The sequence below is a fragment of the Staurois parvus genome, unplaced genomic scaffold (assembly GCF_062004578.1).
Source record: "Staurois parvus isolate SC_StPar_1 unplaced genomic scaffold, SC_StPar_1.0 ptg000068l, whole genome shotgun sequence".
Taxonomy (NCBI): Eukaryota; Metazoa; Chordata; class Amphibia; order Anura; family Ranidae; genus Staurois; species Staurois parvus.
In genome coordinates, this window is record NW_028317864.1 from 665,407 (window position 1) to 685,002 (window position 19,596).

At 46.7% G+C, this 19,596-nt stretch overlaps 1 protein-coding gene across 2 annotated transcripts in view; it reads left to right on the forward strand.

Annotated features, from left to right (window-relative positions):
• The window catches only part of CERCAM (cerebral endothelial cell adhesion molecule), a 104,450-nt gene extending 92,533 nt beyond the window's left edge, over positions 1-11,917 (forward strand). For both annotated transcript variants that reach the window (XM_089668994.1, XM_089668993.1), the window contains exons 9-12: positions 1,282-1,414; positions 6,421-6,548; positions 7,256-7,459; positions 9,297-11,917. In XM_089668994.1, coding sequence (XP_089525120.1) covers positions 1,282-1,414; positions 6,421-6,548; positions 7,256-7,459; positions 9,297-9,534 — 703 coding nt within the window. In that variant the 3' untranslated portion in view covers positions 9,535-11,917. The remainder of the gene's footprint in view (positions 1-1,281; positions 1,415-6,420; positions 6,549-7,255; positions 7,460-9,296) is intronic.
• Positions 11,918-19,596: the final 7,679 nt, after the last annotated feature.

The following is a 19,596-nucleotide window of genomic DNA, read 5'->3' on the forward strand; positions in this document are numbered from 1 at the left end:
AGAAGTGCTCAAAAAGGCATGACGCATAGCCCCGTATGGGGTAAGAAAAGAGAACCACCAAAACGTTATCACTTAATTTTATGAACACAGCCAAGGATTCTTCATATGCCTCTGACAACGATAGTAGACAGGGAACAGAGGGAAAGAAAACAGGAGAAGACAACCGCCGCCCAAACGCCTCCTGGAGGGGCCCTGCCCAGCTGCAGCAGATCAAAGAACTGGTTGCTCATTGATGCTGGTAGGGTGGTATAAGGGTGTGAGAAGATGACCAAAAATTACACAGGAAGGTAATGGTCGCCTAGCAGAGATCAAAACCCAAGATATAGGAGAATGAACTACTTCGGGACTACATGTCCGGTTTGTTGTGAGAAGTGTTCATCATGGCTGTGAGCGAACAGCCTTGAGTTGGATTGCTGGAGGAAGTGTCAATACAAGTATGCCAATTACTGCACTTGTGTTCCACTGAGAACTGCCGTGCTAGCTGATGGGACCTGTAGTTCAATCATTTACAGATCTCTGTGGAAGAATGATGTGGCTGTGTCGGCAGAGCCGCTCACAGCCACACAAAATTCAAAAGTGACAGTTGCTGTGGATGGGAAGAACCCCTGCAAGCAATCACGGGTGGGCCTGCATAGCAACATGTTACACAGGTACAGCATGTTGCTAAAGATACCCTTTAAATTAAAAAATGCTTTTGGAAATATTATCAGATTAAGATAGTGATACAATATATTCAATTGAAATTTTAATCTTTGTCAGTCGAGTTTACACCCACCCCAACAATCTCTTGAGCATCTCTGTTTGTCCTTTCATTATAGGCTATCTCACTGACCAGCAATGGAGCTCTGTTCTGTTGCCAAGTTTAGCTTTTAAAGGAAAAGTTGAGATCGGCATGTGGTATCAGCTGCATGCATCTGTAGATCTGCTGACATGCAGCTTTCATGGAAGGGGCCTCTGTTTATGCATTTTACATAATATGCTCAAGTCTGAGCTGCCCAGATTTATGACAGGTCTTCTTTATGTTTGATTGGCGTTCAACTTCAAGCCAGCGGGACTGATGAGCAAAGACTAGAGGGCATCCAAGCCCATCCTGGAGATCTACTATATGACTGTATTACAGGCAGTACCTTTCTATTTCTTAGCCTCTAGTTTGTATACATCTCCCCGGCTGTCTGTCAGTATATTACATTGTATATAATTGTGTCTTATGTAACCAGTCATTGAAAGCATCTTTTACTGTCCCTCTGTAGTAATCAATTTTTGTTTCTCAAATTCCTGCAGTGCTTTGAACAGCAGTGTCATCAAACGTATGGGTGTGAATCTACTACCGGGATTTTATGATCCATTCTCTGGTCGGACTCTTACCAAAGGGGAGGTGGGCTGTTTTCTGAGCCATTACAAGATCTGGCAAGAGGTAATGTTTCTTATTTATTCTTATTAAATTAAACCTTATAACCATGTAATAGAGTGCATGTAGTATTGTAGCCAGGGTTGGATTCACCATTAGGGTCAGTAGAGGTAGAGAGGCAGCTTTTCTCTATATAGTCATGACCTACCTTCTCCATCATCCACAGTAATCATCTCCGTCAGATAAGGACCAAAAAGACAAAAACATTTTCTGTGTAATATTGGCTCCATACCTACATTAATGCACAAATTGTTGTGTGTTACTACCATTTAGTACATTTTTGGTACATTTTGGTTTCATTTAGAATGCACATACTAGTACATTAGTGTACAACGAACCCATGCTGCAATGCACAGATTTCTTTAAAGTGGTTCTAAAGGCTCAAGGTTTTTATGCATGAAGGTAAAACACCTTTTGTGTTCAGCAGTGCCCCCAGCCCCCCTTAAAACTTACCTAAGCCCCCTCTTGATCCAGCAATGTGCACTGGACTCTCAGCTATCCCAGGATTCCCTCTTCTCATTGGCTGAAACAGAAGTGGGGGTCATTGACTCCCACTGTTGTCAATCACAGCCAGTGAGCCAATGAGCAGAGAGGGCACGGGGCCGTATGTGAATGGACACACAGAGCAGCAGCTGCCCCATAGCAAGCTTCTTGCTGTGGAGGCCCCCCGATAGGAGGTAGGTGCCAGGAGAGCCTGTGGGGGACCCGAGAAGAAGAGGATCTGGGCTACTCTGTACAAAACCACTGCACACAGCAGGTAAGTATAGACATCTTTGTTATTTTTTCTTAAAACAAAAAAAAATCTTTAGAATCACTTTAAATGCTAAATTGCAATCCCAAATAAAAAAAATAGTTGCATGTACTGTATTTTAAATGAAAGTAGTTGGAGCACCTGAATTTATGTTTATATCCGCTTTTCTTAATGCCCTGCTTGGCAGGAATCAGACTGATAGGCGCTACTAGAAGGCAATCATTGCTGCATTGCTCGGTGCTGTCACTTTAACTCTGTTAACATGCCTACAGAAGGGAAGATCACAAGGAAGGCTCACCAGTGACCCGCTGCTTCTTCATTATCCAATCAGAAGACTGGGGATATGTCCTAGACTAAATTGTACTGCTAAACTGCAGTAGAAGTCCATGACTTGCTTTGCCATCTAGAGGTGATAGATCGCAAACTGGCTCAACAGGATTACAAATCTGCTAGCAGATTAGATGGTTCACTAGTATTTATTTTAATTGTGTGAGGATCTGATTGTCTGCAGTTAAGATTTAGGCTAGACTCCCACTGCTGTGATAAGATTAAGATCTGACTTTCAATGTAGTTATGTAGTGCAACTCTGTTGCAACTTTGATAAGGTGTGTATATTCTATGGGGCCAAAATTGCACTGGAAGTAGTACAGGAACCTTTTTCAAAATTCCTCTGTGCTGAATCGCATTGTTGTGAGTGGGCACCATTGAAAACAATGATTCTGTGCGACTCAAGTCGTATCGGAAACTAGTGTGAACCAGGCGTTAAATGAGATGTATGGGATATCACTATTATTATTATAGCACTCGATTTATATGGCACCAACAGTTTATGCAGCACTTTACAATATATAAAAAGCAAACATACATACTCACCTCCATGCTACAGCTGTTGGTGTGATGCTGCAGCTGTCTCCCACTGGCTCTAAGCCCAAGAAGTGAATGATCACATGACCTCTGATCATTCAACTCTTGGTCTTCTTGGAGAAGAGAGCAGTGACTGTCAGTCACAGTTCTCCGCTCTGCACAGAGGGCCAAGACCAAGAGCTGTGCTGGAAAGGGGGTATGTGCAGCTGGCTTTGGCCGTCAGTCGTGCACTCAGATCTAGAGCCAGCTGTCAGTCATGCAGCTGGGTAATACCCGGCAATAGGATTGGGATCCTTCCAGAGTCTGGAGCGGCTCTGTGAAGTCAGCTGACAGCGAGCTTAGCCCACTGTTGGCTGATTCTGGGTCACAGGAGAGCAACAGCTTTGACCATACTTCACTTTTAAGCGTATCTTATGGAGACATAGAGGCTGCCAATGCTGATCTTTCCTTCTGAAAATGCTAGCTGCCTGGCTCCCATGCAGGCACTCTGGCTTCAACATTTTGAGTCACTGGAAGGATGTATGACTTTCCTGTTCTGCATGCATCAATTGCCTCTGAAGGTATTCAAGCCAGAGACAGGCAGGCAGTACATTTTTTTAGAAAGAAGTTAATAATGGCAGCCCATATGTGTTTTTTATGACCGTTTTACTTCAAAGTACACAAATGCAATAAAAAAGGTATGCAAGTTGTGTTCTGTAAAGTGTAATTTATGAAGACATTCCATTCCTTAAATAGACAGATGTTGTACTGAAAAAATGCTAAATATGACACTATATCTGTTTACTAAGCATGTTAGAAACTGCTCAGCCTGTATTGTGCCAGTGCATTATTTACCTCCTCTGGTGCTCTATATACTCTCACCAGGAGTAGGTGCCTCCTTCAAGGTGTAGATGGCACAGCTGGGGTCTGGAATAAGCAGTGAATAATATTCATCCTGGAACAGATCCACCTTCCTCTCCTAGAAGGCACGTACCTGCAGTGAGAGTGTATGGGGCATGGAGGATGTACACAAGCACTGGAATCATACAGCTTGCAAAGCACAAGACTCCAGCAATGGTTTTGGAGCAGGAACATTGGCACATGGGGTTCCAGAAGAGGTAAGTATGCAAACAAGGGGTTAGTTCTTGGGTTGGGGATTAAAGGAAGCGTTAGTGTGAGGGTCCCAGGAAGGTCAGTGTTAGGGTCAGATTTATAGTCAAGGTAAGCGTTAGGGTTAAATTTATAAGGAGTGTTAGTGTTAGGGTCAGATTTATATGAATAGTTAGTGTGAGGGACAGTTTTTTAGGGAAGGTTAGTGTTTGGGTCAGATTTAGAGGAAAGGTTAGTTTTTTGGCCGAGGATTATAGGGAAGGTTAGTGTTAGGGTCAGATTTATAGGGAGGGTTAGTGTGAGGGTCACAGAAAGGGTTACCAGGAAGGTTAAAATTAGTTGATTAGGGAAGGCTACAGTTGGGATTGGAGTTATAAGGTGGGTTAGTTCTTGGGTTGGGGATTAAAGGAAGCATTAGTGTGAGGGTCCCAGGAAGGTCAGTGTTGGGGTCAGATTTATAGTGATGGTTAGTGTTGGGGTCAGATTTATAGTGATGGTTAGTGTTGAGGTCAGATTTATAGGGAGAGTTTGTTTTTGGGTTGGGGTTTATAGAGAGCTTAGTTTGAAGGCCCCAGCTAGGGTTAGTGTTACTGGGAAGGTTAGCGTTAGGGTTAAATTTATAGGGAGTGTTAGTGTTAGGGTCAGATTTATATGAATGGTTAGTGTGAGGGACAGTTTTTTTGGGAAGGTTAGTGTTAGGGTCAGATTTATAGGAAGGATTAGTTTTTGGGTCAGATCTATAGGGAGGATTAGTTTTTAGGTCAGGATTATAGTAAAGGTTAGTGATTGGGTCAGATTTATAGGGAGGGTTGGTTTTTGGGCTGGGGATTATAGGGAAGGTTAGTGTTAGGGTCAGATTTATAGGAAGGGTTAGTTTTTTGGCCAAGGATTATAGGGAAGGTTAGTGTTGGGGTCAGATTTATAGGGAAGGTTAGTTTCTGGATCAGTATTATAGGGAAGGTTAGTGTTTGGGTCAGATTTATAGGGAAGGTTTCTTTTTGGATCCGTATTATAGGGAAGGTTAGTGTTTGGGTCAGATTAATAGGGAAGGTTAGTGTTTGGGTCAGATTTATAGGGAGTATTAGTTTTTGGGTCAGGATTTTAGGGAAGGTTAGTCTTGGGGTTGGCTTTATAGGGAGGGTTAGTTTTTGGGTTGGGGATTATAGGGAAGGTTAGTGTAAAGGTCACAGATAGTGTTAGAATAATAGGGAGGTTGGTGTTAGGAATAGTGTTAGGGTCAGAGTTATAGGGAGGGTTAGTGTTAAGGTTGGAGTAACAAGGAGGGTTACTTTTTCGTTTGGGAATTAAATCGAAGGTTAGTGTGAGGGTCACAGGGAGGGTTATTATATGAGTTAAAGGAAAATTGGTGTTAGGGTTACATTTATTCAGAGAGTTAGAGTTCTAGGCAGGGTTAATATTGGAGGTAGATTTTTTTTTAGGGAGGGTTAGTATTAGGGTTGGAGTAACAAGGAGGGTTATTCTCCAGGTTGGGGCTTATGTGGAAGGTTAGTGTGAGGGTCACTGGAAAGATTAAAGTTTGAGTTACAGAGAAGGTTAGTGTTAGGGTTGGATTTATTGGGAGCATTAGAGTTTTAGAGAGGGTTATCATTTGGATTAGATTTATATGGATGGTATAGGAGGTCAGAGCTACTATAAGGATTGTGTGCCAGAAACTGCCAGCACTGATCTCCATACCAATGTATTACATATTGTAGTTCATGGGTGCTTAACTTGTGGCCCTCCAGCTGTCACATAACTACAAGTCCCATCATGTCTTTGGTCCCATCATGCTTGTGACTGTCAGCCTCTTGCAATGCCTCATGGGATTTGTAGTTCTGCAACAGCTGTAGGGCCACAGGTTGAGCACCCATGCTGTAGTCCCTTGCTGTAGTTTAAGACAAGACATTTTCCATGGTCACCTGTCATTTTCCTGTACGTTACTAGTGAAAGCTGGTTTCTAATTGGTTGGTATGGAAAGCACTACACTTTCGCCCTGCCTAGGTACTTATAACTAACAGCCCCATATATGTAGACATCCTTTGTGATGAATGGCCTCTGACACCCACATATTTGCAGAAACATTTAGGTCACCAGCAGCAAAGAGGCCATAAACACTACTGGTCCACTAACAAGCATTGGCAAGATCAGTTGAGTGGGAAGACTTACACTGAGGTGTGTATCACAATGAGAAGAGCAGCAAGGAAGGTTCTATGGAGGGGTGTCAGTTTTACGTGCAGTTTATTGTAGTCATATGGATGGAATTTGTTTTAACTGCCTTTTTTTTCTAATCTTAGTTTTTCTCTATTAGATTGTAGATCAAAAGCTGGAAGTGACCCTAGTGTTTGAAGATGACGTACATTTTGAATCGTTTTTCAAGCGAAAGATGATCCGTCTTTTGGGTGAAGTTCGTACAATCCAGCTGGACTGGGACTTGATGTAAGGTGTCACTTACTACAAATACATATAGAGTAAAGCTGGCCATAGATGGTTAGAAAAATTGTTTAAATATAAACTATTGTTCAGTAGCGCAATTGATTCACCCATCACTGTATCAAAAATGTTCCACCTATCATCTATATATATTTATGTTCATTTTCAGCATTAAGTATAATTTTTTATTTAATACCTCATGTGCATTATGCTTTGAAGATTTTTTTCGATCGATTTCACTACTCGTGCTTAGAAAGTCTTTCACCTAACAAAATTTTTCAATATGATCCTTTTTGTTTTTTTTTCTATAAAGAATTGGATATTGATAGTCAGAGCATGCTAACCATTGGAAAACGCTAGTATTTCGTTTGATATTCTACCCGTCTATGGCCAGATTTATGCACTACTGGTGGGCAGTATCCTATAAACAGTATCCCGCAAGATGGATCGGATCTGTGGATTGGGGAGGATAATGGATCGGACACAGATCCGATCCATTCTGCATGGATCGTCGAAGGGGTTGTCACCAAGTGTTACACCAACCCTAGGGATGCCCCTGACTATAGAAGTCAATCCGAATTTACTGTTGCCAGATCACTCCCTGCTGATTGGTTTCCATATTCATTGCCATACTACTAATAAGGCTGTTTGTGTTTCTTTTGCTGATGTTACTTTCCGGTAAGACCCCCAACTAACCATTCATCTCCCAACAGATACATTGGAAGAAAACAAGTCACTACAGATCCTGAGAAGGCGGTGGAGAATGTGCGGAACTTGGTGGTGGCAGATTACTCCTACTGGACTCTGTGTTATATGATCTCCCTGCAGGGGGCACAGAAGTTGCTGAACGCTGAGCCATTATCTAAGATGCTCCCAGTGGATGAATTCCTGCCCATTATGGCAGACACTCACCCAAAGTAGGTAGCCTGGCTTGGCTGTGTTTTACCAGACCTCAAGGGTCTTTGATATTGTCTTTATCAAACTAATGCTGGCCACGCACATTGCAGTCAGAAAGTACAATCTATTAATATTACAGGAAATCTATACAGAAAGAAATCCATGATCCGCCATTGCTGACCTACTTCCGAAAATACAGATTCCCTGGCTGTCATGCTTAACCTCTGTCATCAACTGTTTCTGAGTCGCTAACTTTAAATTAGTTTTCATATCAATAATTCTGACTTTACTTGCTGCATGCTTGTTCTGGAACAGAATGCCAAAAGGATTGAATCTGAGAATAGTCAAGTATCTGGCATTTTCAGAAACAAAGGCAGGCCCCGTATTTTTTTTTAAAACAGTTTGCCTTTAAACTGTGAAGAAATGTTTGTATGTGCCAGATAGCATAAGATACAGTTGTTAAAAAAATGCATGAGGCTGTATGTGACTGGATGAGTTGGAAAAGATTAACCGTTAAATACATAACACATGTGCCATGTGAATAGAAGTATGTACTGTGTGGTAGTCAGCGGTATTGTAAAGTCACATTTTTGTTGTGTGGGGTAAGAAAAAATGTTATGTGGCGTCATTGCTGGAAATAGCTTACAACTAATATGTTAGGAGAACTGCCATGTGGGACAGGAGTTGTAATATGTTTTGCCAGCATTAGAACTATTAGACCCCTTTCACACAGGTGAAATCCGATTTGCTTAGCAAGGGATTAATCTGCTGATCAGAGCAAAGCGGGCAAATGACAGGTCCATATCTGCTCAGGTTATACAGAGCGGACACAGTCAGAGCCAGGTCTGTTCTATGGGTAGCTGGGTGTAAATGGATTCCCCTGTCCATTTACACCCAACTGTCCCATGATCCAATCCGCCTAATCTGAGAATGATGGATCCCCTCCCTTTTTTGTTTATTTTTTTATACACCTGCTGATTAATAGGAGTCAATGTAGGGTGTGATTAGGACTGCCTGAAAAACTGACAGGCAGACCTGATCGGACCCTTCGTATGAAAGGGGCCTTAGGAACGCTTAGTCTTTTCAGTGTGATTTTTAGTGGTTTAATTGGCCATACTTATGAAGAACGTGGTATGTTTACAGTGTCCAAGTAATAGTATGGACCTATTCAAATGGACATGGTGGTGTACATTGCCATGGCTGCAATGCTTTGCTTTATGGTGCGGCAGTTTAACTTGGCATGCTGAGTTTGACAGATGACACTGCCTGTGAAACTTGGCCATTGCTTGCCAAACACAACTGTGGTGGTTGCATCACTGTAGCTCAATGTAAAATCCCCATTGGGACGGAAAAAAAAAAGAAGCAGTCTAGAGCCTGTACACTGGCTCTATCACCACCACAAATCACTTTTCAGAGGGGTGGTAGAGCCTGCTGCCTATAGGAATAAGGCATTGAGCAATTACCCATGTTTTTTCTCTCCTTACGAGCCTCCCTTATGTATACAAAAGCCTCAGGGACCAACCACTTACCTCTGAGGAATTTCAGCACTCCCCTGCAATTGTTTGGCTTGGAGTTATAATATGCAAGAGGGTGGGAGCTGTATGTGGTAGTGCTGAAAGGTCAAGGTGATTCTCATTTATTGCACTGGAGTTTTATATCCTATCATGCACTTATGGGGCCTTATAGCAGATTGAGGGGGCCAAGAAGTGTAACTAAATTGTTAGAGGTGTGTGGCCAACCATGTAGCAGAAAAAAAGCTAAAAAAAAGTGTTACTTTGGGTAATATTTAGCTGCTAAATTCCTCCATGAATATTGTATTTACCCCTGACTTTCTTCTCTCTGCCTTTTTCCCCCCAGTGAGGAATACAAAAGCTATTTTCCCAACCGAAACCTGAGAGTGTTCTCTGTACAGCCCCTCCTCGTCTTTCCAACCCATTACACTGGAGAACCCAACTGGCAGAGTGACACCGAAACCTCCACCCTCTGGGATGATGACAACGTGCGGACAGATTGGAGCGGGTCGCAAAAGACTCTGAAGGATTTAAGGGGAAACGTACATCACGGGATGCAGTCCCCGTCACGAGACGAGCTGTGATCTTAAGACATTGGCAGAACAATATTCACTGGTGCTTGGTACGTCCATTGGAAAAAAAGTCAACAGTACATAACGGAACTTTCATTTTCAAAGATGTCACTTCTCTGTTCTCAGAAGGAATTGCCCGGTTGGTCCATCCTTGCTGCAGTTCAAACAGTACTGGATAAATTATACATTACAGAGAAATATGATCTTACAGGAGCCATAACATTTTTCCTTTTATTTGATTTTGTCCAGAAAATGTTCAGCTTATTTACGAAGATGTGGTAAGTTATTCTGAACATGAGAACATCTCCCAAGTGGACCAAAAAAACACAAAAAAACTATGGTCATTCCTATTCCTAAACGTACATGTATATCATTTATTGTTGCTGTTTCAAGCAATGTGTAAGAAAGAATTGAATGTATTTGGAACGCTTGTTCACACAAGTCTTGGATTGGTGGCTGGAAGGAATGCGTCGTCTTACCACCACGAACCACCCCCTTGACCTCAAGGGTGAAAGCTGTATTGAGTGAAGCATTCACTTCATACTTCATAACTCTGGTGTGACAAGTCCATTTAAAGGGGAAATTTATTTTTAGTTTTATATGTGTCCACACTCCTGCCAAACCCCTGTTGGGCAGCTTAAAGGGAGTTGCACAGCTGTCTTCCAGCTGGGGAGTTTCTTCTGTGCATAGGAAAAAAAACCCTCCATTCATTCCTATGATGTGTATTATGCAAGTAAGTAGTGGGTGGCTTCAACAAAGACAGGAATAGGGTTTTTCGGCACAGGTACAGAGGAAGAGGCTGCTCCTGGCTGGGACAGGTTGCAGGAGCGTCTGTATTGCTTCCCATGGGCTGTGCCTACATCTGGTGGAAGTGTGGACCCCTCTGTCCAGCACACTCTGTCTTCTACCAACCTGTATAACGAGTACAGTTATCCTTTCATTTCACCTGCCAGACTCCTGCCCGATTTAAGGTGGTTGCTGTGGACAGAACAGAAACGTATCCTTTATATATTTTTACAGAAATCCTAATAATAATATAATTAAGACATTTTTAGAGATACAGACCTCCTTTTTTATTACATGCAGATACAAATGTCTATTTTGGTATATTTAAAATCTATGTGGATAAGTGTTTACAATGCCTAATGTAGCATTATTGTCTATGTAGTGCAATATATTGCTCTTGGTGAATCGGTGACTTGCTCTGGATTATGGGAATATTTGGGGCTTTTTGTCAGTTTTTTTTTTTGCAGCTTTTCGCAGCTTAGTAGTCAAGGGGAAGTTTCTGAAGATGCAATACCTTGTGGTCATGTTTTAAAGCTGAACCACAGCCAAACAGCTGAATACACAGTTCAAATATATGTATGTAAACTGTCTTACCTGTTGAAACAAATTTGACATTCTGTTTAGCCAATTTTATGAAGTGGGCACCCCTATCAGACAGAACAGCCAGGTCCTGTCCTCTCCACAGTACACTTGGTCTACATGATGCCATCAGTCTACTCTACCCAACTTTCTAGCAGCTTCTTGGTTTAGATGGGCAGCACATGCTCAGTGCAGCAAAGCCTATTTGGCCTAGTGCTGATTCACACATGTGAGGTGCGAATTGAAGCTCAGGTTTCACAGCTAATTGACACAGTAGTTGTTCAGTGGTTCAGGTCAGGTTTACATCAGATTCAGGTCAGGATGTTATCGTATTCACACATGTACAGTTCAGAAATGGTTCCCATAGAAGTCAATAGGCTGTAATCCGCACCTGAACCGGACCGCAGTGCTCAGAAATCAGACAGGACTCTTTTTTTAATCCGCACTGCCAGTGCACTGGACATATGTGAACAGGCACCATAGGAAGCAATGTTATTTTATATGTCATGCGGATTGGATGTGGTTCAAACCGCATCCAATCTGCATATACTGTATATGTGAACTGGCACTTCTAGTGCTGACCCTCCCTTTTACAGTCTGAGCACTGCTGTCCAAGGGGATACAGGAGGCTGATAAGGCAGATTTATTTACATTTGCTATGTTTCCATAAATTTATTTATTTTTTTTTATTAATTTATGTTTGGAATAAATGATGTCTCGGTATATCTTTCTGGAGTTCAGCTTTAAATAACATAACTGAGACACGTTTGTCCAGCATTTGATTTATGAAAGCATCAGGAAAGGAAAGTGCCTTTGTTGCTCTCAGTAACCAAAAACCCAGCCATTATATTTAAAGTCCTTTTTGGGTTTTTTTAATATGTATGTAATTGTTTTTAGCTTTATGGATTTATTCTTATCAATGCGCGTATTTTTTTCTAACCTTTTTTGTAATTATACATGTATGTACAGGGGTGAACCTTGTATGTTCATTCTAATATATTTTGCTCTGGTTGTGCTTCCTGTTTAGTAATCCTGCCCAGTGATCGTGCTTTACTGTTCCTCACTCTAAAAGCCCACAACCTGCTCATGCCAATTGAAGCTGTCTCTAGTTGGCTTACATGTATTCTCAGAATTTGCTCAGGAAGAGGACTAACAAGATCTAGCAAATTTGGCAGCCTATGCACTGTTGATTGGGGCGTTGGAAGCTTCTTCATAGCTGTGGGATGGCCCAGTCTGGTGGGGGGGGGGTAAATCTGCTATCTATCTATATATCTATCTATATATATATATATATATATCTATATATATATATATATATATATATATATATATATATATATATATATAGGCAGTCCTGTAGCTGCCCATTTAGTGCAGGAGACAATAGAGATGGTATTCTCATCCAAAGAGTTAAATGGATAAGCCATTTCACTGAGAAAGGCAACAGCAGTACATAACTCCCCATTCATTATCAGAGAAGGTTAAAGAGGAGTCCGGTCTGTCATATATCTACAAGTGTATAGGCACCTTTTAAAACTGTAAAAGCCACATTAAAAATGGTATCAGCTTGTGCAGGGCTGATTCTTTCTTTTGAACCCATATTCACCCAGAGCAGAGCGTTTGTACCTGAACTATCAGGCAAATATATATGGGAGCTGTTTTACTTGCCAAAGGATTTCTATTTCTGTCCATCAACTCCTGAGAGTTACACCGCCCCACCACACAGTACAGCCACCTTGGTGACCAGACTTATCTACACTACAGTTAGCAATACAGTTTGGTCAGCTCTCCACCCCCAGCCTTGATTGGACAGTTAAGTAACAACAGACAACTAATGAGCTCAATCCTTTCCAATGTATTCCTTGTCAACATATTTTCATATACCTGATTGTCTCTCAGCCCAGCCCCTCTTTATCCAAGCAAAGCTCTGCTATATAAGAGGTTGATACCAAGTCAAATTCAGATATTTGATTAGTGCATTTTAAAGCCTAACTCCAGGCAGAAAAAAAAATCTCTAACTCCCCTCCTCCCTTCATCACTGCAAGGGTTACATGCTGGTGAGCTCAAGGGGTAGGTGTAACACTGTTCCTCACTCCGGCAGGCTTTCTGTGACAGGTCCCCTGAAGCTCCTTCTCAAAGCATTCCAGCAGGTGGCTGCATGATGACGTCTTCACATACAAAGCAGGACCAATATATCTGCATTATGTGTGAGGATGGCAAGGGCCCAGTGGTAGAGAGAAGAATGCCAGGAAGACATTTGGAATGTTATGGTGGATGTTCTGTTATATTTAGTATCTGTCTGAGCCTGCTAGAGAGCAGATTATCACAGTGTGGACTAGTAGCAGCTTGTAGCCAGCTGAATAATGTACAGTACGTCTGTCAGGGCTCCCGGGTGTGACCAGAGGTGTGTGACTGACGCAGGGAAACGCAGACTTCAGATATGTTATAAACAATGTAATTTATTAACACTAACCATACAAACATAAACGCAGTGCAATACTAAAACATAACACAGTGCAAACAAACCAACCAACCACCCACAGATAACAGTACATACAATGCAAGCGTCGTCAGGAAGGCCGGGTCAATATCAGTCGGGCAGGTAGGTACAGGGGGAGCAAGCGGAGAATGGTCGGGGTCACAGGCCAGGTTCAGCAGGTAGCGGGCAGCGTGGTACAGAGGGTCAGGCAGAGGAGAATGGTCAGACAAGCCAGGGATCAGAGCAGGGTCAGCAGAGAATCAGACAGGAACAGAGAGCAGGAACAGGATACAGGGCCCAGAAGAAACACAACACCAAGGCAGAGTCTGCAGGTCTGAATGTCCCTTAAATACACCAGTATAATTAGTTCCAGGTGTTTGACTGGCTGCAAGGTTGAGTCTCTGATTGCTGGGAGCACCCGCTGGCCAGCCCTGGTACTGCAGCTCATAAGGCAGCTGAGTCCCACTATTGCTGGCCAGTCCATTCCTGACAGTACCCCCCCCTCAAGGAGCGGCCTCAGGACGCTCCAAACAGTCCTAGCTGGGCAAAATGTTCCACCGCCCGGGTCTGGTAACTGGCGGGATATCAAAGACTGGCACACCGGGCAGGACTCCGGGCAGCGGCACACCGGGCAGAGGCACATCGGGCTGGACTCCGGGCAGAGGCACATCGGGCTGGACTCCGGGCAGAGGCACATCGGGCAGAGGCACACCGGGCTGGACTCCGGGCAGAGGCACATCGGGCAGGACTCCGGGCAGAGGCACATCGGGCAGGACTCCGGGCAGAGGCACATCGGGCAGGACTCCGGGCAGAGGCACATCGGGCAGGACTCCGGGCAGAGGCACATCGGGCAGGACTCCGGGCCGAGGCACATCGGGCTGGACTCCGGGCAGAGGCACATCGGGCAGGACTCCGGGTAGAGGCACATCGGGCTGGACTCCGGGCAGAGGCACATCGGGCAGGGCTCCGGGCAGAGGCACATCGGGCCGGACTCCGGGCAGAGGCACATCGGGCCGGACTCCGGGCAGAGGCACATCGGATTACCAGGCGAAGCAGCAGGCAGCGGGCCCCCGGGCGGAGCAGCAGGCACCGGGCCCCCGGGCAGAGCAGAAGGCACCGGGCCCCCAGGAGGGGCGACAGGCGTCGGGCCCCCAGGCGGGGCGACAGGCGTCGGGCCCCCAGGCGGGGCGACAGGCATCGGGCCCCCAGGCGGGGCGACAGGCATCGGGCCCCCAGGCGGGGCGACAGGCATCGGGCCCCCAGGCGGGGCGACAGGCATAGGGCCCCCAGGCGGGGCAACAGGCATCGGGCCCCCAGGCGGAGCGGCGGGCGCCGGACCCCCAGGTGGAGCGACAGGTCTCGGGCCCTCAGGCGGAGCGGCGGGCGCCGGACCCCCAGGCGGAGCGACAGGTCTCAGGCCCTCAGGCGGAGTGGCGGGCGCCGGACCCCCAGGTGGAGCGACAGGTCTCGGGCCCCCACGCGGAGCGACAGGTCTCGGGCCCTCAGGCGGAGCGGCGGGCGCCGGACCCCCAGGCGGAGCGACAGGTCTCGGGCCCTCAGGCACAGCGGAGGGCGCCGGACCCCCAGGTGGAGCGACAGGTCTCGGGCCCTCAGGCGGAGCGACAGGTCTCGGGCCCCCAGGCGGGGAGGCGGGCGCCGGGCCCCCAGGCGGAGCGACAGGTCTCGGGCCCCCAGGCGGAGCGACAGGTCTCGGGCCCCCAGGCGGAGCGGCGGGCGCCGGACCCCCAGGCGGAGCGACAGGTCTCGGGCCCTCAGGCGGAGCGACAGGTCTCGGGCCCCCAGGCGGGGAGGCGGGCGCCGGGCCCCCAGGCGGAGCGACAGGTCTCGGGCCCCCAGGCGGAGCGACAAGTCTCGGGCCCCCAGGCGGAGCGACAGGTCTCGGGCCCCCAGGCGGAGCGGCGGGCGCCGGACCACCAGGCGGAGCGACAGGTCTCGGGCCCGCAGGCGGAGCGGCGGGCGCCGGACCCCCAGGCGGAGCGACAGGTCTCGGGCCCTCAGGCGGAGTGGCGGGCGCCGGACCCCCAGGTGGAGCAACAGGTCTCGGGCCCTCAGGCGGAGCGACAGGTCTCAGGCCCCCAGGCGGGGCGGCGGGCGCCGGACCCCCAGGCGGAGGACCCCCAGGCGGAGCGACAGGTCTCGGGCCCCCGGGCGAAGCGGCGGGCACCGAGTCACCAGGCACGACAGTGGGCTCCGAGTCAACTGGCATGACCGCTGGCACTGGGTCAGACATTGGATCGTCTGGCTGGACAGCGGGCATCGGGTCACCAGGCATCAGGTCATTTGGCTCGACAGCGGGCACCGCGTCATCTGGCAAGGCAGTGGGCTCCGAGTCAACTGGCATGACCGCGGGCACTGGGGCAGACATTGAATCGTCTGGCTGGGCAGCGGGCATCGGGTCACCAGGCATCAGGTCATTTGGCTCGACAGCGGGCACCGCGTCATCTGGCAAGGCAGTGGGCTCCGAGTCAACAGGCACGACAGTGGGCACTGGGTCCTCAGGTACCGGATTGTCTGGCTCGACAGCGGGCATCGGGTCACCAGGTATGACAGCGGGCACTGGGTCACCAGGCATCAGGTCATTTGGCTTGCCAGCGGCACCGCGTCATCTGGCAAGGCAGTGGGCACCGGGTCACCAGGCATTGGATCGTCTGGCTCGACAGCGGGCATCGGGTCACCAGGTATGACAGCGGGCACTGGGTCACCAGGCATCAGGTCATTTGGCTTGCTAGCGGGCACCGCGTCATCTGGCAAGGCAGTGGGCACCGGGTCACCAGGCATTGATCGTCTGGCTCGACAGCGGGCATCGGGTCACCAGGTATGACAGCGGGCACTGGGTCACCAGGCATCAGGTCATTTGGCTCGCCAGCGGGCACCGCGTCATCTGGCAAGGCAGTGGGCACCGAGTCACCAGGTACGACAGCGGGCTCCGAGTCAATTGGCACGACAGCGGGCACCGGATCAGGTACCGGATCATCTGGATCAACAGCGGGCATCGAGTCAACTGGCCTAATAGGATCATCAGGCTGTATCAGTTCATTATGCTGGGTAGAAGCATCCGGCTGAGTAGAGGCTTCAGGCTGAGTGGAGGCTTCAGGCTGAGTGGAGGCTTCAGGCTGAGTGGAGGCTTCAGGCTGAGTGGAGGCTTCAGGCTGAGTGGAGGCTTCAGGCTGAGTAGAGGCATCAGGCTGAAGAGAGGCATCAGGCTGAACCACGGAAGGCAGGTTCTCAGACGGTAGGCTCACCGGTTTGGATACTGGCAGGATGGTACTGGTTGGAAAGAATTTTCGCTTTTTTCTGGTTTTAACTACTGGGGCACTGCAAGTAAACGCAGGTCTGCAAATGAATGGAGCAGCTGGAGACAAAGAAGAGCTGGAGGATGGAACAGGGGAAGGAACAGTCGCTACAGAGGGCTTCTTTACAGGGTTAAAGGCAGGATAGGTGCAGCGAGTGGGAACAGGGTACTGACATGCGGTAGATAGCCAAGTATACTGGGCTGTAACTGGAGGAGCTGTTGGGAATACAGGAGTAGAGCTTTGAGGAGGTAGATTAGAAGCAGGACTGGGTCTTTGTAAGCTGACTGAGGCTGGGTGTAACAAGTCTGTCCATGTCTGCAGTATGGGTTGAACAAAGCTGAGCTTACACAAAGCCTGTCTGACCAAAGACTGCACTGCGTTTATACAATCTCTTAGTGTCTGTGGTGAACATGTGGAATAACGTTCCAGAAAGTAACCCACATCATCCTCTAATAACCATACCAGGGACTCTACCTGGTCTGCACTAAATGGGGGCAAAAATTCATCCCTGCATTTGGGGGTACCAGATGAAACCAACTCAGCACAAACCTCAATCAAAGGCTGCACCTCAGAGAACTCTGTGCCCTGATCTACTAGAACATGAGCGAGCCGTATACATTCTAGCAGTTCATCCCGGGTATACTCCTTCAGAGTTTGATAAGCATACTCCCTGTCATCAAATACTAGCAGATATAAATACGCAACCTCATCCAGATCCATCCTTCCCATCAACAAGCCAAGATGGCTTCCCTGTGCAGCCACTGCTGGTCAGGATTGGCCTTGGTGTAATGTCTGGGCTCCCGGGTGTGACCAGAGGTGTGTGACTGACGCAGGGAAACGCAGACTTCAGATATGTTATAAACAATGTAATTTATTAACACTAACCATACAAACATAAACGCAGTGCAATACTAAAACATAACACAGTGCAAACAAACCAACCAACCCCCCACAGATAACAGTACATACAATGCAAGCGTCGTCAGGCAGGCCGGGTCAATATCAGTCGGGCAGGTAGGTACAGGGGGAGCAAGCGGAGAATGGTCGGGGTCACAGGCCAGGTTCAGCAGGTAGCGGGCAGCGTGGTACAGAGGGTCAGGCAGAGGAGAATGGTCAGACAAGCCAGGGATCAGAGCAGGGTCAGCAGAGAATCAGACAGGAACAGAGAGCAGGAACAGGATACAGGGCCCAGAAGAAACAACACCAAGGCAGAGTCTGCAGGTCTGAATGTCCCTTAAATACACCAGTATAATTAGTTCCAGGTGTTTGACTGGCTGCAAGCTTGAGTCTCTGATTGCTGGGAGCACCCGCTGGCCAGCCCTGGTACTGCAGCTCATAAGGCAGCTGAGCCCCACTATTGCTGGCCAGTCCATTCCTGACAGTGTCCTATGAAGAACAGGTGTGTGTATGTGCTGCTACCTTTCAACATACATGATCCACCTGGTGCTCAGACTTCGAGGCTGCTGACACCTCCAGCAGACCAAGATAAGACAAAAGGATGGTCGGCACTCAGGATGACCTCCAAAAATCGTAAACCTTTAAAAGACATATACATACTGATAAAAGAGCCTACGCATTTTGCACACTAATCCTTAGTCATGGCAGCCATGAGCAAGGATTAGTGACCGAAACGCGTAGGGTGTTTTATCAGCCTGTACATGTATTTTCAATAAAGGATTACGATTTTTTGGATATCATCCTGAATGCTGACCATCCCTTTATCTTATCAATGTGCATACTATGTGAAAAGAGAAAACCTGCGCTACACCCAACAAATAATAAAAGTGACAAAATATAATATAAATTGCAATGAATAAATGAATGAATAAATAAAGTGAACTGCCGATACTCTCTTCCTGAATACCAGAAAAAAGAAAAATAAATGAGTGCGCTGTACACTAAACCAATCTGACACAACAACTAAACACAACTTATCAAAGATAGACCATAAATAAACATGTGCATATACAAAATGTGCAAAAAATGCATCTAAAGTGCTAAAAGTCCACGTACATAATATAAATGAGCAAAAAGTCCCAAATCCTATGTGAAAGTGCTATGTGCTGAAAAATCCTCCAATAAAGTGCTATGGTGTCCACAAGTGCTCGCCACAACAGACAGATCAGCCTCTTACCAGACACACTGATCTCCAATCAAGAGATCAAACGAGCAGATGGTGTTCAGATTCCACACTGATACCCATCCTAGCAATATTAAGGGAGATGGATGGACGTCTGCGGGCTCACCCCAATGAATTCCTCACATCATCCCATGATGATCTCCAATCCCAGAGGACGCCAGTTTTGGAGAAACGCGTCAGACGGAGTCCTCTGTGACGTCGCCACATTCCAGCCGGTGGTATGGGAATTTTGAATTTGTATACTGCCTTTATGCACCTTATCTGTGTAAGTGCAATATTTTGCTGAATACATTTTTGAGTTTTTATCGAGTTGCACTATGAAGTCTCTTCTGTTTTAATCCTTCCTTACATTGTATGTTGAGTGGTTCGATGTGAGGAATTCATTGGGGTGAGCCCGCAGCCGTCTATCCATCTCCCTTGATTTTGCTAGCATGGGTGTTGGTGTGGAATCTGAACACTGTCTGCTCGTTTAATCTATTGATTGGAGATCAATGTGTCTGGTAAGAGGCTGATCTGTCTGTTATGGCGAGCACTTGTGGACACCATAGCACTTTGTTGGGGGATTTTTCAGCCCACAGCACTTTCACATTGGATTTGGGGCTGTTTGCTCATTTATATTATGTACATGGACTTTTAGCACTTTAGATGCATTTTTTGCACATTTTGTATATGCACATATTTATTTATGGTCTGTCTTTGATATATTGTGTTTAGTTGTTGTGTCAGATTGGTTTAGTGTAATGTGCATACTATGCCAGCAGCTAATCTTGGAAAGA